Source organism: Centropristis striata, chromosome 18, assembly GCF_030273125.1.
Source record: "Centropristis striata isolate RG_2023a ecotype Rhode Island chromosome 18, C.striata_1.0, whole genome shotgun sequence".
NCBI lineage: Eukaryota > Metazoa > Chordata > Actinopteri > Perciformes > Serranidae > Centropristis > Centropristis striata.
The window spans coordinates 11,623,131-11,648,843 of record NC_081534.1 but is presented as its reverse complement, the minus strand read 5'-3'; the positions used below and the strand labels follow the sequence as shown (position 1 = coordinate 11,648,843).

The 25,713-nt window shown below is 41.1% G+C and overlaps 1 protein-coding gene across 1 annotated transcript in view; it reads left to right on the top strand.

Moving 5' to 3' along the window:
- The first annotated feature begins 257 nt into the window (after positions 1-257).
- The window catches only part of tnfrsf21 (tumor necrosis factor receptor superfamily, member 21), a 55,338-nt gene continuing 29,882 nt past the window's right edge, over positions 258-25,713 (top strand). Inside the window, exons 1-3 of the mRNA XM_059357062.1 lie at positions 258-639; positions 14,932-15,637; positions 18,212-18,784. Coding sequence (XP_059213045.1) covers positions 610-639; positions 14,932-15,637; positions 18,212-18,784 — 1,309 coding nt within the window. The 5' untranslated portion in view covers positions 258-609. The remainder of the gene's footprint in view (positions 640-14,931; positions 15,638-18,211; positions 18,785-25,713) is intronic.

The following is a 25,713-nucleotide window of genomic DNA, read 5'->3' as shown; positions in this document are numbered from 1 at the left end:
AATAATACATTTTATTTGTAATGCACTTTACATTACAGGAAATCTCAAAGTGCTACAGGTTAAAAGCATAACAGTCTAATTATAAAAAGGATAAAAAAGGAAACCCCCCCCCAGCTAAAAACAGGTCCACCTGTAAGAGCAAAGCTCCCCCACGTTACAGATGAGGCACGTGCTTGGCTTTACAGGAAGCCGCTATTGGCTAAGGCGCGCGCTAAGTCCCGCCCCTCTGTGTGTACGTCACCGCGGCAGTCTGTAGCGCTCTGCAGCGCTGAAAGACAGCCGCACTGCACACTGACAAGCCTGGACGGGGCGAGGCAGCGATCGCAGTGTGGCCCTCATCCATCATCGCTATGGGAATTAGAACAGCGTTCTTTCTGAACCAAGCCCTGATCCCGTACTATCTGAAACCGGTCCACCTGGAGACACGGACTATAAAACACTGCAGTTGAGACTGTCGCTGAACCAGAGCCCGGCTCAGCTTCTCTCCTCCAGTGAGCTTCTGCTGTAGCTGATGATGATGAGAAACATCTAGAGATGAGAAGTGTTTCTCCAGCAGTCAACTTGCACAAGGACGTTTGCTCGACCCTCATCTGTATTTTGTAAATCAGGATGATGTCTGCCATGTGTGTTTCCGCAGTGGTGAGTACAGTCTATTCCACTCACCTCCCTGCTTGTTTTTATTCTTTATTCTAAGGACTCCTCCAGCAGGTTCTCCATTTAAAGGGACAGTGCCTGTTTTTTTCCCCCGTCCCAGACTGAACTTCAAATCAAGTAAAATATTTCAAACTTTGACTGTTAAATAAACTCCAGAGAGACATTTTTGTCTTTACATTTGACAGCCCAACAGAGTGACATTCTGTGGGTGAACAACACAAAAGAGTCTCCAGTGGAAAGATGGAGAAAGAAAGGGCACTCAGCAGTCCATTGTTTACCCTGTAACACTGTGTTGAGCCAACATTTGGAATTGTCACTCAATTGACTATAACTGTCTGTCATAATTAAGACATGGTGTGATTTTAAGTAAACAAAGAAAAATAAAATTACATGTTTTTAAGCAAATTAAATCAAATTGACAATCGAATTGTCAAAATGTGAGCTGCTCCACTTGTTTTTAATGGAAAATGACATTTTATTATCAGTGATGGTTGGATGGATGTTTTTGTGCCAGTATTTAGATGCCAGAGATGATTTCCGTTGTTGTCCTTTTGTTGGGCCAGTGATGTTATTATAGTATAGATCTGTAGCTGCTTGAGTTCAAGGTCTCATCATCGTCAGTGAGTCAGATGAGGCTCCAGCACAAAGACTTTGCCTTTGTCTTCACCCTGAGCGGCTGTTAGGTTGGAGTCATCAAATCCATTTTTGACTTTTTTCATGGTCCTGGTCCAGGAATTAAAGGGTTTGAGTACTTTGGTAGACAGGATGATCGTATAGATTGGACACACTCAAACTGTCAGCTTTTATACAATTTTTTTTCAAGAGGAGAAAAGGGAATTCACTTTTGTTGCATCATTACAGCTTTTTTGAGTGTACAAAAGCTTAGCTATATGGAGATGATTTCAATTTTAAATTCAACAAAAGGCTTGTTCAAGGCCACACATTCATTTTTACCAACTTTTGATGTTTTTAAACCCTTAATACTACAAATACCAATGAGTTAAATTTACCTGTGGCTACTTGCAACTTTCTGTCCTGTGTTGTTTTTATTTGTGGTGTTTTATCTGCCGTTAACCTTGAAAAGTCAAGTTCATAAAGTTTATTTTTCTAGTTTTTTTATTGTCAAATTGCCGTTTTGTTAGTCACATATATAGCATTTAGTCATAAAATGCTGTGTTCAAGAATGATATATAAATTAAACTTGTAACTTGAAAATCATCAAGCAGATATATTTTAACTGTTTACCCTTGGTTTTAGGCATACAGCAACCACTGGCGGTTCTGTAAAAACAAACAAACAGAATAAAGTTAAGAATGCAAATGTATGTATGTATGTAAAACACCTTATGTTTCATAAACTAAACTGCATACTTGTTTTTTTGGACTATATTTGCATTTTTATGTGTAAAGTTCTGCTACTAAACCTTAAGGGTCTAAACAAAGTATGGGCTTTCAGGTCAGGTGTGTCCTGTGTTGTTGCATAAATTCATAGGCTTTAGCCAGGTTATTAATAGAATTTGTAGAGATGTTTTCAGACTTTTTCTGTGTGACTGTGCTAAATGTACATGCAAGTATATCCACAATGCACAACTATAATAGGGAACAAAACACAGAAGCATATGCATTGCATTAGCCTGCTAAGATAATGATCAGTTCTAGAGAAACTATAGCCTTATTCTGGAGAATAAAGACTCAGGTTTGAGTCTCAAATTTGGCTCTACGAGTCTAAAAACCTGGGCGTATGTTCTGTGTTTCGGTCTCAGATTTAGCTCTGGGAAAACCTTCATTGGCCTTTTGAATGGAGGATACTTGACAAGACAGACAAGACAATATCTGTGCTTTTCCCCATATGACAAGTCAAAATCTTTGCAGTGAAAAAGGCACACTTTAATAATGTTTTTTTAAACCCTTGCGCAGTCTTCAAAGAACATTAGGATTCAAATTTAAAACTTGATTCTTCAAGCAACCAGTAAGTATCTTCGGAAACAACACTGAAATCACTGAATTTTAGGCGACATATAGCAACCTGTATTGCCACTAAATACTAATATTGCACGATATTCTGTATATGCATCTGCATTACGATGTGCACATGCCCAATAGTTACATCGCTGCTTAATACAAAAGGAAAACTTGTAGTACTTTTTTTCCATCAATGTTACCAGTTGACCTTTTCCCTTTAAGTCAAGTGCTCTTGTGGTGTATTTGACGTCTGGTGTTGTAACAGGAAGTGAGACTCTCCTGTGTGTGTAGAAAAGTAGTGTAACCTGCACCTGCAGCAGACACAGTGAAGCCTATGCAGTATAACGCTCCGTTTAATGTAAAGTTATCACAACGTCTCCCCACTATTCTTCACTGCAATATAAAAGCTTGTTACCTGCTACGAACCAGGCTAACGATAAAGCTAACCGAGTTAGCCTAAAGAAACCAGAGGACAGCAGGAAACAAAGCACTAATCTAGAAGAGAAGTCTGTCTGATAGAACACAATTCACTCTGATTTAAAGGTTCTTTGTGCTAGTGACATGCTGGCTCTGCATGCACAGCGATGCACCAATCACAATTATTCCTGATTTATTTATCAAACAGCCCAAGCCCTGCTAGTCATCAAACCTGAGATGAGCGATACAGCAGTGTAGGAATTTATTTTAGTTAAAGCCACATGCATTATTGTTAGATCATTGACTTTAGTCTGCATTGGTAGAAGAGTCATGTGAGACAACCTGTGTATTAAACTAAATTCCCCTCATAATCACTTCAGAACAAAAGTCACAGCCCTCAACCGCTTTTGTGTTTGCTGCCTTGAAACTAATTAGCATTGACGTTTAAGTTTGGATAGTTCACATTTAAACAGGCTACTATTTTGTCATCACATTTATCCTTCCTATGATCTTAACAATTGCACAACAAAGAGAATCTGTCCAAATCATGCACCCAAGACCACAGAGACCACTGTTTCTAAGTTATACTTTCACGAAACAGGAGAAGAAGTTATTCCCTGTGCTCTACACAAAAATAATCATTGTCAGTGGTAATTGTCAGTGATAAATTCAGCGTGACTGAATCCAAACAGAATCTCTTTCTCTCAGCTGAAATGAGCTGCGACCACAGTGCAGAACGACACGAGGACACACAGCAACAGGTGGTGCTGCTCTGTGTTGGTGGAGGGCAGTGAGTAAGTGTATGTAGTACTGTACGTGAATGTGTGTGTATGTGTGTTATTTATGGTGGGCCCTTCTTTAATTGGATAGTAATTACAGCTTAATGCCACACACACACAAACACAAACATCCCACCCACACCCAAATGTTTGTATGCACACCACTCATTATGTAACACACGTGGTCCAACATACACACACACACACACACACACACACACACACACACACACACACACACACACTGGCCTAAACAGAAGCTTGATTGTTTTTCTGTCATGACCCGCTGTGCACAGTTAATTAAGTGATTCGGAAAAGTTGGAAATGACAGAATGACAATATTGAGCCATCTGAAACTCCCCTTAGGCCCCAGTTTACTTCCTGCTCTGTGGTAAAGTTTGTTGCTGCGAAACATAAATCACAAGTCTTGTCACAGGAGCGGTACTGCAGTGCTTAACAGGCTGGCAGCTCTTGGTTGGTGTTGACAGACTGTATGAGGCAGGGTGTAGTCTGTCCATGTGCACATGAACCGCCTATTTTGGGATGTTGTTAAGAAATGTAAAGACACTGGGACTTGTTTCTCTGTGTAGTTCATATCAAGTTTCAGGTGGGTGGGTTTATTTGCCCTTTGTGTGGTGGTCATAGGGCTTACTGGTATATATATTCACCAGCCACTTTATTAGCGAGCAAGGTGTACCTAATAAAGTGGCTGTGTTGTCTTCATCTGCTTCAAGGTTGGAGTTACTGCTACCTTTCTATCATCTTGAACCAATCTGGCCATTCTCCTCTGACCTCTGGCATCAACAAGGCATTTTGGCCCAGAGAACTGCCTCTAACTGGATACAAATGGCGGACTTTCACCCAGGAGAACGGGGTTCATGTCCCGTGTGAAAACAAAAGTAAATTACTTTTTACGTAATTTCCTTTTCTAACTTCCGTGGGACACAGTTTGTGAATCACATTTTTTTTTTTGTAACTTCCTTCTCATGTGACCCTCGTAACTACTTCACATTTTCGTACAATTATTTACTGTTTAAACTGTCTTTTATAACGTCTTACCAGGAAGTTTATGGCCCTAAACTAGCTCAGTGGTAGACTTCAATGCAGTATTGACGCTATATCTTAGCAGAATTACAGTAAGCAGCCACTGTCTCATGACAGGGGAATTGGTGTAGATGGTCCTCTGTGACATCACCCATAAGTTTCCATTGAGATGTTTTAAATCCAGACTGGTCTCCCCTCAAAAATGTCAATATAAGGCATTTGTACATGTAGCAAAATACGGCTCACATTTTCGTTTCAGACCAAACCTGGGCATTGGGCGGCCCGTGGGCCACATCCGGCCCGTTGGCTGTCCCTGTCCGGCCCGCGTGAGGTTACTCAGAAATTAGAAATCAATACAACCGCAGTGCTTTTATTTTGAAGGCGATTTACGTATAACTGAGTTACCCGAGTTACCTCGGTACCTTGTCAAAAACACGTCTTGCTTTTTGCATAAAGTTAATAAATGACTGGTTTACTGCATAGCATACATGCTCTTTATTGTTTTAGTGGTTTGAATGTATGTTTAGTAGCATTCCTGACTGAATGACGGTCGACTCTTTAACTGATAGTTCACAAGATTTATTTAAAATCGCTCCATGAAAATAAAAAGCATCACAACATCGTAAAACAACTTTTTACTGCTATATTTGATTTACTCCACATTAACAGTCTTATCATAACATGTATTCTTATCAGTAGCAGTTCAAAAACAGATAATTTACTGTATTTTATAAAGCGGTTAAATTAATATTGAGCAGAATTTAGTCAGAGTTTTGGTCTGGCCCCTGCAACCTTCGTGGTATTAGTCATGTGGCCCCTTGGGAAAATTAATTGCCCACCCCTGTTTTAGACGGTCCTCCACTGCCGTCTTGCAGATGTGAAAACAAAAGTAAATGACTTTTTATGTATTTTGCGTTGCTTTTTTTTTTCCCTACCTAGGTCAGTGGTTTTGCAGCCCAAATTCACAGGGACTGCAGCCTTTTTTACAACTGCAAACCCTACATGTATGTATAATGACATGTTTGCTTTTTTTTTTAGAAGGCTCTGTGGCACAGTGAGCCGTGAAACTCTCATTTTGACAAATGCTCATTTGTGTGGTTATGGGTGGTATTGACAAATGGTCAATTCTGTCGTTAAGTTTGGAGATCTTGCTGTTGCATTAACTAACAGTTGAACAGATGTACATCATTTTTTTTTATTTGATTTGATTTGATTTATTTGGCACAGTTTTCAAAGAAAGAAAATAACATAATAACAACAACAATAATACAATTTAAATATTCCATATACATATTGAAATAAAATAAAGACATGCCAGGAAAACCCAAATAACCCTCATGGGGCTTGAATAGTGGGATTCCCTAATATAACATAAAAATAAAAAAGAACAAGGAACATAGAATAATAAAGTGACTTGTGAATACTGTATACTGCAGGCCCAGTTTTTAGACTAATTTTAGGCCTTGTTATATTACATCGCTACTATACAATCCATAACAGGATATTTACTTACCTGAAGTACAAAAGGGGTCAGATGGTGGCTCACTGTTTATTCAACACAAACAGCGCTGCAGGTGACACCAGAAAGGATAAATAGACAAAAACAGAAACAAAACAGTCATGAGTCAGCAGTTTTAATAACAGCCTGCACAAAATCATTCAACCATAAAACACTTCCGGTATCCTCTTGAGAAAGGTTAAAGAACACAAATAAGCCACATTCTTGTGGCTTATTTGTGGGTAATGTGGTTTTATTTGACAGAGAGTCAACCGTCCTAACTAGTGGTTGACCAACATGGGTTTTTCAAATGCAGATAAAGATATTTAGAGAGCAAGTTAGCTGATGGCTGATATATAATGCTGTATCATGTCATTGTAGCTGTTGTCCAAGTACACCACTTTAACAATAATAATGAATTATATTTAAAACAAATTGCTGTAACTTGATTACACATTTATTTAACACTGTTATTGTCTGCTTTGTCCCGTCTTGAGTAGATCTGCAGTGCCTTTATTTTAAATTACAAAAATATATCGACTACATGATTACAGTTTAAGATCAAAACAGCCTGATCTCACAAATTACGTGCAATGAGCATGTTTTTTTAAGCACCGAATCATGTGTTGGTGGGGCGTCATGTGTGGAAAATACGTGCCAGCAGCACATTAACAATACCAATGCGAAGTCAATGGGATCACTTGTCGTGCTGGGCACACGTTTCCCTGGTTTAACAACGTCACTGTGTGACGTGGTAGTAATGGTCGACGGTGCACTTAGGATGGGAGGGAGGGGAGGAGGATGTGTCAAACAAACTGCCGACTTTCCCCAGGAGAACTGGAACCAGGATGTTTTGGTGGTTGTAAAAAAGGCTGCAGTTTCGGTGAAATTATGCTACAAAACATCTGACCTGGGTTTAGGGCCAAAAACTTCCATACTAAAAATGGGATCCATAAACCGTCAGCCACATAAGTTACGTTAAAAAAAAACCTCAGCTGTTTGTTGGATCCTTACCGCTCCAAGTGTGATATAAACTGATTAAAACTAAGCATCACCAGCGATCATTACTTCTACGTCCGCAAGACAGTGGCGGAGGACAGTCTAAAGCATAAATGTGAGCCGTATTTTGATTAATGTAAAAACGCCTTATATTGGCGTATTTGAGGGGGAGACCAATCTGGATTTAAAACAACTCAACTGAAACTTATGGATGACGTCACAGATGTTTTTGCACCATCGACACCAAATCCCCAGTCATGAGTCGGTGGCTGCTTACTGTAATTCTGCCAAGACATGTCATTAATAATGCATTGAAGTTTAAAAATGCTCGAATGCACATGCAACCAACACAAAGAAGAGGGAATAGTTGTCTTCATGCCTCTATAACTCTCCTACCAGTCAAAACAAACATTGTCTGATGAGTTATGCGTGCAGCCATGGCCTATCACATGCCACAAATGTGCAGACGAGCACACAAAAAAAGGGAAGTGAAAAGAGGTTCAGGTTTAGCTGCCTGTCACCTAAAAAAAGATTTGACCTATCAGTCGTGCTTCTGCTCTGATGCCCAGAAGGCAAGGCGTGTCCGTGGATGGCCTGAAGCCTCTGCTGAGGGTAGAATTACAGACTGTTCTACTGAGGCTGTCAGCCAGCAGGCAGGGAGTCACAGTCAGTTGGGAGGGGGGTAGAGGTGTTTGTTTCAGGGAGTGCGTGTGTGTGTGTATGTGTGTGTGTGTGTGTGTGTGTGTGAGTCTGCTCTGCAGTGGTGCAGTGGTGCCACACTGTTGCCTATACGATGTAAACAAGAGCAGCCTGACTGACGACTCCACCCTCAGATCTCTGCACTCTGTCCTTTACTCTGTCGGTGAGCCACAGACGCATCAGCTGAAAAGTCTGACATGATCCCCTCGACAGTTTTCAATAACAGACATAACCCCAGTGTGGAGCAAAATCACTTCTTGTAATTGAGCGACACCAGCTATTCATAAAGACATCCTTACTAATTAAAAAAAAAAAAAAAGACTGATCAGTTTCAATTTAGAGATTATCAAATTGGTTCATGTCCTCCACAGACTTTCAAAAGTAGTTTTTTAATCTCAGCAGCCTGTTACTGGGGCAGCACCATCTAAGGTACAGCTGTTGTACCCTTGACATCAGCTTAGGAACATATTTGTACCTTCTTGCTCCTCAAAAAGGTACATCCCTCAAACTCCAATATCAGTCCTATTATACCCGTTTTCGACCAAGGAGGTTCCATGAACCGGTGAATAATCTTGAACCAGTTCCTTGCATTTCGACTGCCAAAGAACCAGCTCTCGGCCAGCAAAACTGGGTCCAAAGCGAGACTAACTCTTTGCTGGTCTTGGGCCACATCAGTGGCTGGGGGCGGGATTATTGTGACCAACAAGATCAATGAAAACGTCAATCATACATTTTATTTTATTTGTTTTGCTGCAATGTGATTGATATGGGTTAGTGTCAGCGGGCAATTTTAGCGCAATTTTAGTTTTTTTTCTTAATGAAAGCATTGATTTGTTGAAAGACCATTGGAAATAAGAAAAATCAACAATAATTTATATTTCTACAGTTTCTGACTACAAATAATGGTGTAGTATGGGCTATGTTTTTCAAAGAAGACATGCATTTCAAACCTGCCAGTGGGTTGTGGGGTTCATAAGGTTAAATGTGGGTTTAATAACACTGACCAATAAACTTTCTGAAGGGATGCATCCATCTGTTTGTTTATCCAGAACTTTCATATGACCAACCGCCAAGTGTGACGTATTAATTACTACTTGGATATTGATGTGAACATGAATTTGAATGACAAATCATACATAACGTGAACATGGAATTAGTCTCTGATATGGATCAAGCTCCACCCATGTCTCCTCCACCCACCCTGTTTGCAATGGATGTTCTATACATTTGTAGTCTCCACAGGATAGCAGTGACGACTTCACACTATTCAAACATCACACAGCTTTACCAAAGCCAAAGAAAACAACAAACAGATGTTTTCACTGGTTGATCTTCATTTGTAATGTTGGTGGAATACCCTTTAAACTGTACATCGAGAATAGGTGTAAAGTCTTGTTCTTGTCTTTCAAAAACAAGTGGATGTGTCTGCTGTTATGGCAGGCTCACAGTAATGTTAGCAGTGACAAAGACTGCAGTGCAAAAGGAGGGATGAGGGATATGTAACGAGGGATAATGATAGCCCAGTTCTTGTTCCATCACCTTGTGTCTGGCTGTCTGATTGGCCAGTGGGCCTGTACACCAGGCAGATGATGTAGTTCATAGGCAGTGCGGCAAGACCTAGAGACAAAGTTGGCATAATAAGAGGAAGACTGAAATTGATTCATGCTTTGCTGAGCTGCAGAGGTGGCTGTGTAGAGAGGCTATCTGTAGTTTGTGTGTGTGTGTGTGTGTGTGTGTGTGTGTGTGTGTAAGTAGGGATGTACTGTCAAAGTGCCAGCACTGCACTTTATTTCCTCTTCTGTTTTTTGTCTCTTTGTTGGCATTTTATTTTCCTAATGGCACACAGGAAATGCATGAAAGACTGGTTGCGTGTGTCTGATTGGGAGGGAGTGGTGCTTACAGAGATGATCAAGATACAACCACAGAAAGACACACCCACACACACACACACACACACACACACACACACACACACCATATCTTAGCATCTATCTTGCTTCCATTAGCTTACTGCGCTCCTATCTTGACATGTTGAATAGCAGCCATTGCAGTAACTATCTTCATTGGCTTAAAACCACCGTTGCAGACAGAGCTAGGTTGTCTAAGGTCAGTCTCCCCAAAGAGCTTTGTTACAAGCCAGACAAAAACACACAGAATAACGTTAGCATGGTGTGTTGCTCAGTTTTCACTCATTGTCCATGGTTGTCCTGTTTTAATATAATTCAATGTTATAGTGGACAGTGTAGACAGGTCTTTATTTGATGTACAATATTTCAGAGAGACAATCTTTTTCATTTCCACCATAGACTCCGGAAAAGGAGTGGACGTAGACACGGTGACGTCACCAATTGCATTTTGGACTACTGTTTTTTGGCATTTTGGTCGTAGCCTTTTGGTTTATTTTGAAACCAGCGCACAAGCAGAACGCGTAGGCAGCTAGGGGTACACTATAACATCCATGTTGTCAGGTAACATTAGCTCTAGCTAGCTAGCTTGGCCAGAACCTGTAACTAATGAACAGCCAACTCCTAAGAGTGACCTTTAGTACAACCAAATGCTGAAGATATTTTTGGCAGCCAATATGTTACAATTAACTTTGGTGAACTGAACACACAATGGCAGGTGTCAAAGTTCTAGGACAAAAACACAGCATACCCTACTTTATCATCTATTTTACTCAAAATGGGAACAGAATTTATGTAGAAGACTAAAAACTAGCGACAAGGACAATAAGCTTCTTGGGAAAAGGTTTCCTGAGGTTATAAATCAAGTGAGAAGGAGGGTAATTTTTTCATGGACTTTCATGCAATCAGACTTCATTTTGCCATCAATGGAGTGAGAAATAATAAAGGTTTAAGGCACTTTCGCATTGCCTTCACTTTTCAGACACCAAGGTTTTCGCTTGATTCACAGCTTGCGTTTCTAACAGAAGGTGTCACAGTAGAAAAAAACTCTAAATAATGGCTAAATTCCAATTAGATGAGATGATCATGAACTTGTAGATGCAGAAATACGTTTCAGGCTTTAGAATGAGCAATGATTGATATCATGCAGTTTCTACAACCAGTTTAACTAAAGAAACAAAGTATTCAGCACCAGTTCCTGACTTTTCTTTTTTTTTGTTCTTTCCGAGACAAAACCATCAAAATTCCTGTTTAATACTAGCACAACTTCTCTTACACAACCTCACATTAGTAGTTGGCAATACACCTCAATTATGGTAATGTTGAGGGCATGCTGTTTCACTAACTTTACAAAGAAGCAGAAAGAGCCACAGGGAGACCATCTATTGTCCTATAACAAGCAGAATGTTCTCATTTACTGCTGCATGCGTTATCTACCAGCATCTCACTTTGACCGTTGATGTGAATGAATGCATTGATGTTACTGACGCAACTGAATTATGAGCAGCATATCGAGAACATGCTCTGATGTTTATGGATGAGGTTCTGGGAACGAACACAAAGAGCAGAATGGGTCGTGTGGTGAAAGGGCAAAAGAGCAATGAAAGAATGGACTGCTTTATTCTTATGAGCACTAATCATAAGTGAGTTTGTCTTCCTTTGATTGTTGAATTAACAGACTTTGTGGGATTTGTGGGATTCCTCCCTCCACTTCTGAAGGAAACGTGACACACTGGTACTATATTGGTTTAAGCCTAAACTAATGCTTTTGTTCAGTGCTCATGGATGACCAATATTCATCTGCGTCATCAGCAAAATTCTCCCTTCAGTGCCTCACTTCAAACCCACCAGAACTGTTTGTTCTGCATACAAACACAAGGGCTGCTAATCTTCATTCACATTTTTCCGAATAAACACACTCAGCAGGGAAGAACACACTTCAAACACACATTTTTGCCCAGTTCCACAGTTCCACTTGTCTACATCCTTGTTTGTGCGTCTCTATTACACTGTCTGTGCTCCTCTTCCCCTTTTGTGTCAGATCAGACAACCATAGAATCATAAATTCTTGACGAGAGCTGCAAGACATGGCAGAGTACATGCCAGACCTTGGAATACGGAGGTGATAAAGAGGGAGGTGTCCAACTTAACTCTTCCACCTGCTGTATGTAAACAGATTTATGAAGGGAAGGCATGCTGGAACCATTTGTCATCACTAGGCAGCTTTTCTTTTTCATTTCGATTTGGTTGGGAGCAGACAGTATGGAGCAGGAATACTCAACATGCCATGCCTGGGAACCGGTTATGCATTTTATAACTGGCAATAGCTGATACAGTGTTAGTGGTTGTGAAACATACAATAATAGATGGTATGATGTTACAGTGTGTTTTACAGTCTATGGTTCTCACTCTCTTTATTGACAAGTCTGCATGGTTTCTTTTGATTGGCTCTTAGATTTAAGGGAAGTCCACACTCTAGTGACAAACTTTGCAAAAGATACATGCAGTACAGTCAAGTTCGGACATTTTAGGGGACATAAACATGAGAACTTCACGCTGCCTATGTGACAGACCATTCTCTCCAACTGTATTTTCTTGTTTCTAATTATTTTGCTGTGTTCATGTTGTCTTTGGGCATTAGAAAAGAAAATCTGATGTGCAGCTCAATCTCCGGTAGTGAAATATTGCTTCTCTTTTCCCTCTGCATTTGATACCGAAGCACAAGGCAGCATCTATATGGCACAAATCGATGGTATTTGACGACCTTAGATGAAAACGGGTTGTTCCATCGCTGTGTGTTTTTCCAATTTCCAGTTCCAATTTGATGCTTTCTTTATGACCTTTGGCACAAAAACCCAATATGAATAAATAAATAACAAGATATCCAACCTAAACTACAAAATAGACCGTTTGTCAATACCAACCATAAGGACACATGAGCATTTGTCAGACTGAGTGCTTTGCGGCTCATGGTACTGTGGAGCTTTTAAAAACAGCATACATGTCTTTTCACATACATGTACGGTTTCGCAGTTGTAAAAAAGGCTGCAGTGTCTGTGAATTTAGGCTACAAAACCAATGACCAAGGTTTAGGGCAAAACAACTTTCTGGTAAAGTGTTATAAAAGACAGTTTAAACAGTTACGAGACTGATGTGAGTAAGTTACATAAACAACGTAAGCTACATTTAAAGAAAAAAAAAAAGTAATTCACAAACGGAAGTTACGTAAACAACGGAAGTTACGTAAACAACGGGTGTTACGTAAAACAACGGAAGTTACGTAAAACAACGGAAGTTACGTAAACAACGGAAGTTACGTAAACAACGGAAGTTACGTAAAACAACGGAAGTTACGTAAAACAATGGAAGTTACGTAAACAACGGAAGTTACGTAAACAACGGAAGTTCCGTAAACAACGGAAGTTACGTTCCCCCCTTGTCCTGAGTGAAAAGTCCACCGTCTGTTCGATCCACCATTCTGGTCCGAATTCCCCTCCCATCACTAATTTTCCTTCTCTTCCCCACACGTCTGTTGGCTTGGGCCAATATTGGGCTGATAACTGAAGGTCAGACTCTGACATTAGCTTCAGACAAAGACTGAGACACAATTATGTAAAGAAAAGTACAATGAGAACACAAGTAGAAGTAGAAGTAGAAGTTTAAAACAGCTATGATTTTATGTGTAGTACATTTCTTTGCCACTATTAACTGGCTTTGTTGAATTCTTCTACAAAGCAAAACTGTAAAGCCCCTTTATGTTATTGCACTGACATCACTCAGTGTGTCAGAGTGTGTGTGTGTGTGTGTGTGTACATGTGTGGGTTATTCCCCTAAACCCAGTGAGCTGTCTGCTTCCCAGTAGAGGTGAGAGGGGAGCCTGAAAAAGAAACACAAGGAAAGCCAGAGTCATACAGTGTGTTCATTCAAAATCTCAGTTGTGGTTGTAAAATGAATGTGCGCTGCTGGGCACTCAGCTTAAAAGGAACAGGATGAGTCAGGGGAGTGAGTAAATGAAATGACACTGGATTAAATGGGTTTTAGAGAGTGATCTTTTCCTACAAATCTCATCAAAGCAGCCTTATACATTGGGTACCTAAATGCCAGAAATTGGACTTTCTAGAATCAATGTTACCATACACACAGCACACTCATGTGCTGCATACCTGGATCATGACGTTTCAAATTACTCTGGGAAATCTGTGTGTCATCCTTGCTCATTGCTGGTCTGGAAACAGTTTTAGATTGGACTCTTTCATGCTTTGTTTTTGTGGGTCTTAATTTGTGACCTGATCAGAGTACAATAGAGTGAAAAGGAGTCTCATTAGTTGGGATGAGGAGATTTTGGTCCTTTTACCTACTAAGCCCAGTCAGCTTAATGTTTAGCTCAACTGTCTGTCCATGGATCAAGCCACCTGTCCAGCCCGTTCGATCAAGAACAAGATATAGTATTGTGGCCATGTGAGCAACAAATGGCAGACCAACACTTAACAGCAGACAGACACAGTCATACTAACCTCAGGAGTTCGTGGAGACCAAAAATAGAAGTAAATAGAGTAAATGTTGGACATGCTTTCATCAGTTGGCCAAAGTCTCCAAATCAGTACTCATGTTACTCTGTGACTGCTGGATGTGTAAATAGAAGTGGTGGCCCAATGAAGCCTCATGAACAATTTTCCATTTCCAATGGCAGTCTGTGTACAGCACCCTGAATTGTCATTCCTTGAGCCTTTTTCTTTAAACCAAGAGTGCCATCTTGTCAGGGTCAACAAATGCAACTAATGGTTCATTAAGCTTCATTTAGACAATACTAGTAAATAGAGGACTGCTTGCAAACAAGTTGTTTTCACAAGTTGTTTCTGCTGTCCCATGGTAGAGAACATCAGTATTGTTCCGTAGAAATCTTGTCAACTATATATCTCATTACTATTTTTCTTTTGAGATTTCTCTTTAATTTCCACAATTTCTTCTTCTCTTAGCTCTTATGTACAGTGGTGGTTGACATCTCAGCTCATGTGTTGACCACAACCAGCCCAGATGATCAATCCCTCCTGTCTCCCCGCCACTATCAGCACACGGACCCTGACTCAGGCACCCAGCTGGTCTGTGACAAGTGCCCGGCAGGCACCCACGTGTCGGTCCACTGCTCCCCAACTGCTGTGAGGGTGTGCAGCCGCTGCCCTGAAGGCACCTTTACACGGGGCGAGAATGGGATGCAGAAATGCCATCCCTGTCGTCCTCCATGTCCTGCAGGCTTAATTGAGAAAGCAAGCTGCACGCCAACCCAGGACCGTGTCTGCACATGTCCACCCAACAGTTTTTTGTTTGGGGAAGGTGGCACAGAGTGTAAGCCCCACTCACTGTGCCCTCCAGGGACCAGGGTGAAAAGGCGGGGCAGTGAAACAGAGGACGTACTCTGTAAGCCGTGCACCAAGGGGACTTTCTCCGATGTTGAGTCAAGTGTGGTGAAGTGCCGAACCCACGCTGACTGCCAAGCTCAGGGGCTGGTGCTGCTCACACCAGGGACAAAAGAGACAGATAATGTCTGTGGACCCCCTTCAATAGCCACATCTTCACCTGTCTCCGCAACCACCCTACTGGGGCCTGCACAGGCTGTGCTTGTACAGGAACCCATGAGTTCTTCATCCACCCCATCATCATTACTGGCTGGACCTGCAGATAAAGGTGAGACCCAAAGTTTATTCTTTGCAATGCTATTTAGGTTGTTTTTTTCCCCCGAACATGTTGATTACTGTGAATATATGTTTTATGGCTTTTCAGATAGCTCAATATGAGAAGGGGCATGTTTTCTCTGTATGCCTTGTTGAGATGGCCTAGTCCCTGAAATGAGCTGATTTAGACAAATAAGAGGCTAAGGGTGCAGGGTTTTCCCCAGTGTTTTTTTAAACAACAGCTACAGTGGGGCAGCTTGATTGGAAATATATATTTTTTTACCTTCAAGCTTCCAACTCTGATAAGCTAACATTAACTAACAACCTCAGCTAGCTAGCGAAACTGAAACTGAATGCTATTCCATCTGTAGTTCTGTTATCACAAAAACTGTCAGTCTGTCACTGGTCCACAACGGGCCCATATCAAAAGACAATTTGCCCTCTGGCTCACACCGGCCCCTGATCCCTGTCCCTCAGCCGTTGTCAAAAGGTACCAGGTCTCACAACTTTTCTAAAGTGAGTAGTGAACAACATTGGCACCATTCATTTTTTTTCTCACACTTCTCCTGCCAGCATGGCAGTGTAAACAAAACAAGTCATGTCACGCTCGGAGCTCTATAGAGTATAGAGTATTATTAGGTATTATTGCTCAGTTGCTATTGCAGCATCATTTACATCAATGACACTGTTGGAATTCCCAAAAGGAAGAACATTTGTAGGCCTGGAAACAAACTGGTGGCTCCCTGTCACAGGAATGTTACTATTTGTGGTTGGGGGGAGTTATGGGTGTTTCAGTCTCCTTCATTCACCCTCCCTTTTTCCTGTTCTCTCCCTCTCTTTACCTTTAGTTCTCTTCCTGTTCCCTGTCTTCTTCCTTGTCATTTCTCAGAATCAACATAGCCAGTATACCCCTCCTCCCCACATAGACCCCCACACCGATAATACTGTCACTGCTGTTTGTGTTGGCATGGAATCGTTTGCTTCTCAGCCAGTTAATTTGACTCTGCTGTAGGAGGGAAAGTGGGGGTGGGCAGGGGTATGGTGTCACACCCTCTTGACTGTTATTTTTCACCTGTCTTTAACAGTCACTGAAAACACTGAAAAGGGGACAGAGAAAGAGTTGTAGTGTGTGAGCTTGTGGACACCAAAATATCTTTAACCATTACACAACAGTAACAGCAGTGATAAAAGCCAAACTGCATTCACCATATTTCACTTTATATAATTCACTGGATGTAAAGAGGCTTTAGAGTTACATCACAAATCTCTTAGCAACCACTGATGTTCAGGAGAGAATTTGCTGTTAATGTGTATACAATATATATCAACTTGGTCAAAGAAAAGGAGATACCAGTACCTGGAAACATTGATGCTAACTGGACACAGCAACATGCCAGTATTGTTTTGTTTTAGCGCAGACAATAACCTAGTTTATAAATATTCATAATCAGCAAATAGTCAGCAATTTAAATGATTGCCATTAAGGTTGTTTTAATTAGTTAATGCTCTCTCTAATGACCTTGACTACATACTGTATGTAGAGTCACACATATCCACAACCACTGCTGCTCAAAACTTTCATTATGGTTAAAGAGGGTGCATTACATCACCTGGAAGTCTTATGTATTACTCTAAAAAGTTGACTTTGTATGTCAGACTTCCTGCCATCCAAAACATCTGCCGTAATTTGGGGATTAGACCTGCACCTGTGTACCTGTCTGCTTCTAAGAGGATGAGAGGGATTAACACCAATCCAGTGACAATCCAAAAAACATTCAGCCACCCATTATGATCCAAGGTCATTATACAACAACAATCCCATTAGAAGCAGTACACGAGGTGACAGCAGCCGCATCGATAATCAATAGAGGTTAATGACTCTCAAATATCGACTGACCATGACAGTTTGTTCCCATGTCTAAAAAACACTGTCCCTGCGGTTGTCCAGGTCCAAATGGGTCGGTCTTTATTGCTCTTTTTCCATTTTAACATATTAGAGAGGTTTGTTTGGCTCTGAATTGTTTGCCCAATCCCCTCTTCTTTATCGTTTTTTTCAAGTCATTCTTTCACTGGAAGCCTAAGTCTGATTGGATTTGCCCTTGCTTGAGCTTAATCATGGGCCAGACTGAGGAGTGAGCAATTCGAAGCTCGTCTGCTGTGAGATTATGAGGAATAGCACATCTAGGCCTCAGTGCAGTAGAAGGAGTACAAGCAGATTACATACCAAGAGTCTCACTCATAATTTTAACAAAAAAAAAAGCATAATTTGTCTTCTCATTCGCCCAGATCAAATTCTTCTTCTGCATGTCCCTGAGTTGTAAAATCTCCTTCAGTTTGTGTGCCAGATTTCTTGCATGGATTAAAGTGCTAGGATTCCCTCCTGTGATGCCTTCTGTTTTCATTGTTGGGGTTAAGAAAATCTCTGATGTGAGTGAATTAAATTTCCTCTCTCTCTCTTTCTGTATTGTCGCTCATCTCTTACTTCTGCACGATCTTGTCTCACTGCTCTCTTTCTTCTTCTCTGTCATCTCTCTTCTTGTACTTGCTGTGTCTTCATCTCAAGTAATCCCCCTGTCTCTCATCACAGGCACCTACAGTCAGGCAGCAGCCATCCAACTAAGGGGAAACCTGGGTGGGGAAGACCACCGTGGAGGAGGGCTATTCCTGAGCCAGCCTGATGCTCCCACCCCACCAAATCGTGACCCTCCACGGACTCACAAGCAACTCATGGACCTCGAGCACCAGCTGGGGCAACCCAATTCTGAGCCTGTGCCTGGCCCCAACAAGAGGGCTGTGGAGGGTCTGGAGGGTGCAGAGGTAGTTAGGGTTGGGACAGGGGTCAGTAAAGTTGCAGGTCAGGGGAGCGGAAGTGGTGGAGGTGGGGTCTCCAGCTACTACAGACCCACTCGCAGGGGGTCCCCAAGGCCAAGCACTCATGATCACTTTGACATCAATGAGCACCTCCCATGGATGATAGTGCTGTTGCTCTTGCTGGTGCTGGTGGTGATCGTGATCTGCAGTGTGAAGCGAAGCTCTCGTGTGCTAAAGAAGGGCCCCATGCAAGACCCTAGCAGCATCATGGAGAAGGCAATTCAGAAGAAACCGTCTGCGCCTCCAACACAGGTCAAAGAGAAGTGGATCTACTACTCCAATGGACAGGGTAAGTCGGCTGTATCTTTGAATTCAACAAAAGTCGTTTGAATGAAAGTTGTGGGAGGCTGCTTTGGCATACAAATGGGTAACACAATAAATTAAAAGCAATATAAAGGGCTTGGGACCACCACAAGCCTCCAGAACATCTTTAATGGTAAATGGACTGCACTTCAACCGTGCTTTTCTAATCTTAGCAACACTACAGACAGCTCTCATTCACACATTCACACTGGTGGCCGAGGCTACCCTAAGTGGTGCCATTTGCCATGAGGAATTCATCCATACACAGATGAACGCAGCATCAGGAGCACTTTGGGGTTCAGTATCTTGTGTTCCCTATGTACATCTAAGACCTTGTTCAGGCATACACAGGTATACATAGCTTTTCTTAAAATGCATTTCCGCCTTTTGTGCATGTGCAAATGGTGTTTTAGGTCACTTTAAATGTAGCTTGTGAAAAACTTCAACCAGGGTGAAGATTTTCTAAAACTCAGTATTCAGTGTTGACATGTAGACAGGGAAAACTGTAGACAGGGAGGTTTGGGCTACCGTTATCTTGTTTGTGAAACATGAGATAACATTTTGGGCAGATGAGGCCAAAACAGTGCTTGTTTGGGCCTTGCTAACTGGACATTTTTTCATGATTACACATAAAAACAGAGGCAGCAGCAACATTTAGGCCTGGGAATTCAAACAGTCCAACAGCCCCAAATGTTTTATGAATAGCCCCAGACTTTGCAGTCGGTGTTGTTGCCTCAGACCCCCTGGCCTAATGATGCCGCAGAACAGAAGTGCTGAATGTGCTACGGAGCAATCGATGTGTCATTGCTGCCCATAAAATGCATCCATATTGCAGTGATGTAGCCTTCCAGTAATAGCTTTTTCCTAGGCTTCTGATTGTTCAACATCTTCTTCTTCCTCGCAGATTTGCCAACATTCGTTCCATGAGTTAGGGTCATATCGCCACCTGTTTCTTTTGGCAAGTTCTCAGCACTTCAGTCTTATTTTTGCCTTCCCATATAGTTTTTTTCAAACAAAGGTGGAAAAAACAAGACAAAAATACCTGTGTATGTGTGGAAAAGGCCTATATGAAAATTCTTGACTCCAGTGGTAGTCTCAAATTAGATGCTGCAATGGACATGACTGGAATCTTAAGAGATGACTGAGCTGAAAGCACCAATTTTCACCGAGCTTATCTGATTTTACTATAATCAAGAAGCAACGTGCTTCTTCAAAAACAGTTATGTTTTATTGTGTGATACTATTGTGGTTAGGGAAAACTAAGGTTAAGGTACAAAAACAGCTTGGTCAGGATGAGAGAAAAGATCAATTCTTCAGACTATTGGACCAATGGGGTGTTCAGAACAATCTTATCAAAGCTCTGCCATTGTGTTTTGTAATCTCAGTACTAGTAGCCTACATCACCTACATCATGCAGCTAACATAGGAGGACATGGGCTTTTAGTTGCATACTGGATGTCATAGTCAAGCATCATGACATGCCAGTTCTACTCCAGAGCCACATAGAACCATCTGTTGATGTGATTGAACCATTGTGGGAATCTGTTCCAATCAATTCTGCCCCACAGCTCATGGTGTAGAGGGCAGTAGTTATACAAGCAAGGACCTGACCCTGATGTAGTACCACCCTGCTGTCACTATTCACCCCTAACACACACACTCAGGTTCCATCACTGCTCTCAGTTCTCTAATTTCATGTTGGTGTCCCCTTCTTTTCCTTCCCTCTTCCTTTGTTATTTCTCTGTACCTTTATTTCCGCTCATTTTCTCTTCTTCCTGTTTCGTTCTTTCACTAAATCTCTGCTTCTTCCTGTTCTGCTTCACTTACCAAGTCTTATTTTTCTTCCCCTTTCCCTGCTTCCAGCTTTCTTAGCTCCTTTGTATAATTGTCTACTTATATTTGCCTTTCTTTTATTTTATTTTCTTTCATTGTATCTCTGGCTCTTGCTGCTATCATATAGTTCATATAGTGCTCTCCACACTATTTCATTCCCTCTGTCAGACAGCTGTTGTTAAAATTTTGGAATTCACTTTTCTCTCTATTGCGATTGTTCTCCCTCATACTCCTTTAGCTCCTGTCTGTTGACACTTTGGCTATCAACAGGTAGAGTACATTTTGCCCTCAGCAGAGCTTTTGATTTCACACTGAAAGAAGGAAAGAGAAACCCAGGGGACACCTCCTTCCCGAGACACTCGACTCTCCACTTTGAAACTCTGTATGTGTGTGTGTGTGTGTGTGTGTGTGTGTGCTGTGATAAAGCCGAGCCACCCGCCACCCTCTCTGTGCTCCCTCAGTGCCTGACCACAGAGAACTGGAATAATCTGGTTTCAGCTGCATCAGGGTTGTTGTTTGGTTGGCAAGGCACATTAGTGGGTCAATCGGGTCTTTTACAGGGTGACAAAAAGATATATAGGCAGAAGGAAATGAAGAGAGAATGAGATGGTGCAGGAGTGGTGTGTGTATATACCATGATGGGGAGGGGGTTGTGGTTTTACATGGGGAAATCTTGTATTGTACTGTTATTGACTAACCACACTGGGGTTTTCCTGTCGTTACCTAGCAGCCATTGTTAGCCTTGATACTTAAGAGTCCTAACAAAGAGAGGTATGGATGTAAAAAGTGACAAGTAACTTTTAAGCAACTTCTTTGACGCCATAAGAGATAAAGTGTACTGCTGTACTACTGTTAAAAATATTTGAAAGAGATAGAGATTAAGTGGAGGTTTTCACCAATCCATGAACCACATGTCATTACGCAATAAATCAGTGAGGTAAGTACCTCATCAGCTCCTCTGGCCATTCCTCAGAAACAGACCATGAAATTAGCTAAATAAAAGGGGGTAAAAATTGTTCCAAATCGTCCCAAGAAAACAAACCCCTGATGTGCCAAGTCAGTCCTCGAAAAAACTGACATCATCATTCCATCACCCAAACTAAATGTCAATGTGTGCTCTCCCTCAGGCAGTCTAATTGGCAGGTGCTCAATCCCTAGTAGTCTTCATGTAGGATCTCGCTTGGGCATGATACTGGAATCCAAAATTGAACCCCAATTCACTTGCTGATGAGCAGTAGGCAGCTTGTATGGTAGCCTTGGCCACTAGTGTGTGAATGGATGAATGCTGGCTTGCAGTGTAAAAGCGCTTTGACTTCAAATGTGCTATACAAAAGTCTGTCCATCCATTTAGCTCATAATCATAGTGGAGAATTTTGCATTTAAAGACCCAGGAGGTGGGTGAGGTCAAAACAGAGCCTGAAGGAGAGTTAATATTGGTGGATACTGGATGTGTAAATAAGTAACTGCTAGCTAAAGCTTGTAGTAGTAAAATGATAATACATCAATTGTATTTACGGCTTATTCTAAGTAGAAGCCAGAAGCAAATGTATGCTGCTTTACTGCGGTTTTGCTGTAACTAAAAAGGGTCTTTGTTAAACTCTAATGACCAAAAATTCATACCACCAAAAGCAGTGCAATTATTTATTAGAGGAGCAGGGTAATCAATGTTATCAAACCATTAGTTGACAGCATCTACCAGCCTTTGCACTACTGATCTTCACCGAATAAATCATTTGTTATTGCTTTCCAAAACTCCTAGGATTGTTTAAGATGAGGCTACTAAAACTGCATGGTTTAGGTTAGGGACAGATCTTGATCATAAGCATTGACTGTTGGTAGGATGAGATGCAAATATATTTTTTTGGGGGTTTCAGAATACAATCTATACATTTATTCTGTCTTTTTAACAGTTATTAATTACCTCAAAACCAAGGCTGACAAAGATACCCATGTTCATGCTTCACCTATGCTTAATCCTGTTGCTGCTGCCAGAAATGTCTGACACAGAAGATAATATGGAAAGACTTTTTGGCCCTTCATGCTGCCACTATGGGTAAATAATTGTGGAAACCCATTTCTGTGTCACTATCATTGTTGAGGCCTTCAAGGCATATTATATAGATATATATTTAAACTGACCTTTTTACATTGGTGTGGGGTGTATTGTGGGCATGTGTGTTCTCTTGATTGGATGAGTAATCCTGTGCCCATGTGATTGTATTTACGTGGAGATGTATGTATGCACATGCAACCCAAATAGCCATTTTACACTGCTGTTAACTCTCTGGAACATAAAACAAAACAGCTACTTAATCCTTCCAAGGTGCGTGGCTGGCTCCCCTTGAAGGTTGTAATGCCCCTTTACTAGAGCAGTTAAAACACGCAGGTAATAAAGGAAAAAAGAAAGGGAAACAAGCAAAGCACAGATCACACACACACAGTACTTGGCATTTGCTCAGAGCCGGTCAGGAAGTAGTGAAAACTGCTACTCTTCCACAGAAGGGCTGAATGGGGCTTACCAGGGCCATGGGCCAGATTTGTATTGCACCCGATCTAAAAAACCTATTTGTTTATCTGAAAAAAGGGTGCAGCAGTCTATTTGCATAAAAAGGAATCACTAAATGTTGTGTAAAGGTTAGCTTGAGGCTACATTAAGTTTATGTTGTTATATTCTGTTGGCCTAAACGTTTGTCCTGCATAAACAACTATGTTATTTTCTAGCAAATATACTTGCGCCAATCTGTGCGCCCGTGTGTTTGTCCTAAATTTAGTGTGGTTAGGTGCATTGTTGGGAAAATGCTAGCTTGAGACAGCAGAAAGCAATTGCGCCATTGACCAGACTAAACACAACTCCTTTGCCCCTTTGCTTTGTTTAATTAGTGAAACTGGGTTTGGGTCAAGCGCCAATCTCCAGGGCTGACAAATTAACCTGCATTCCATTAAATGGCCTGCAGATGGCGACACCACCAGTTGCAGTTTGTATGCTGTCCGAGCAGCTCCAAAGTGCGGACCATTTATGGCTGGAAGGACCGTTACAAACACTGTTTCTGAACTCAGAAAAACAGATAAAACCACAATCTTCCTGTCCAAAATCAGAAAGCACTTTTCCTATTAAGAAAAATCTGGTTTCCAAAATGCATCGCAGTGCTTTGATACCTTTTAAGGAGGCAGCAGCAGCATTATGAAGCAACTCTGGTCTGAGACAAGACTTGACCAGCACTTTACTCACCCGCAGCACAACAGACTGAGGGCAGTAGAAGTTGGAAAGACAGCATTAGAAGAAGGTGTTGGTGGATATAGCTATATAGCTATATAGCTATATACTTTGACCCTTTCGAAGTGTTTTTTCATCAAAGTTAACTGTAACGTTTTGGTCGATTAAAATTGTCTTGTTCAGTGTTCAGTTGGATTAAAAGACAAGCTGAGGGGTCAGCTGTTTTTTAAGAGCGATAGTTCCATTCTCTGTAAACCCTAGAAATGGTTGTGTGTGAAAATCCCAGTAGATCAGCAGTTTCTGCCTGTCTGGCACCAACAATCATGCAACGATCAAAGTCACTTAAATCAACTTTCTTAATTCTGATGCTGCTTTAAACTTCAGCAACTTGTTTTCACCATGTCTACATGCCTAAATGCATTGAGTTGTTTGCTTGTAATTACCTGATTACATAATTACGTTAAGCAGTTGAACAGGTGTAACTTCATTCATTACCGTCACTGGGTTGGGCAAACATTTCTTGTCAACGGTACTTTATGTGGCTTGGTAATGCAATTACAATGTTTTTGGTTGCGTTTCGGGACACTGGGAAATCAGAAATTTAAAAATGCTAATAGGTAATGCAATCGCTAACCATGCTGTCTAAAGATAACACCTGGAAGCCAAACAGTAAGTAAAAGTGGACATAGTTGGAATTTGGTTATATTATTTTAAAAAGGAGCTTATTGACAGCTGGCTGAAAACTTAGATCATCCTTTATTATTTTTTTCATTAAAACAACATTAAAACAATTATATACATTTTTAATTTTCAAAATGTCTCCAAGTTGATTTTCACACCTTCATGAAATGAAAAAACACACAAACAAACAAACAAAGAAAACCATTGGCTATCCCTAGGTAGTAAATAAATCCTAGACCTTCTGATATACTTTGACAAATGTACATCAGCAATGCATAGTTTATGCAGTTAGTAGTAAATGGTCATAAACATGAAAAAAACCTCATGGTCTTTTAAGAGAACATTAGATAGAGGCATGTTGTGCTTGGTATGATCACTAGGCATACTATTTACAACATATATTTCCAAAGTCAGATGCAGATTGTAAAGGAAAACATGAAGGAAAACAACATTCTATCTGCCCACCATCCTCCCTCATTAAACATCCACACCGTTAATAATGCCAAGTTCCACATCCAAGCCCAGTGGGGAGCCACGTGTTAGAATATACTGCGCTGTGTAGTACCAGGGTGGGCCGAGGTAGCCTGCTCTGAGTTCAGCCTGGGTTTGATTGTGAAGAGCAGAGATTTGGGGGGGTTATTGCCTGGTTGGAAGTCTACAGCGCTTGTTGTGCTCCCACAAAGCCACACACACATTTCACCAATTTAACGTTGTGTGTTCCGAAATTGGAATGAACGTTAGAGGACTATGTAATGTTATCAACAGAATGGTATTTGTAAAGATGCTGACGCACACAGGACCCTGCTTCCCATCATATTACACACAATAACAAGGTTCTGAAGTGAGACAGGTTGGATACACGCAGTTTTCATTTCTGTGTTTAATTTGAAACCTCGAAACTCATTGTTGCTTAAATTAGAATCAAGAGTTATCTCAGACAATGTGGCATTTCTAAATTTTTGGCGTAATTACTGTTTCATCTCTGTTCCAACAATCATTTTGCCATTTATATGATGTGTTGGACATTAATTCTACAGTACAGCACCCATAAGCCACAGCTGCTGCTATGAAGAAAGGGTCTGTGAGAGCTGTGCAATTGGATTCTTTGAATATTCAGAATACTGTGTAATTGTTATTGTTGCCAGGTCTGCAACATTGCTAGACCAAAATTGCTCCAAAATTCCAAA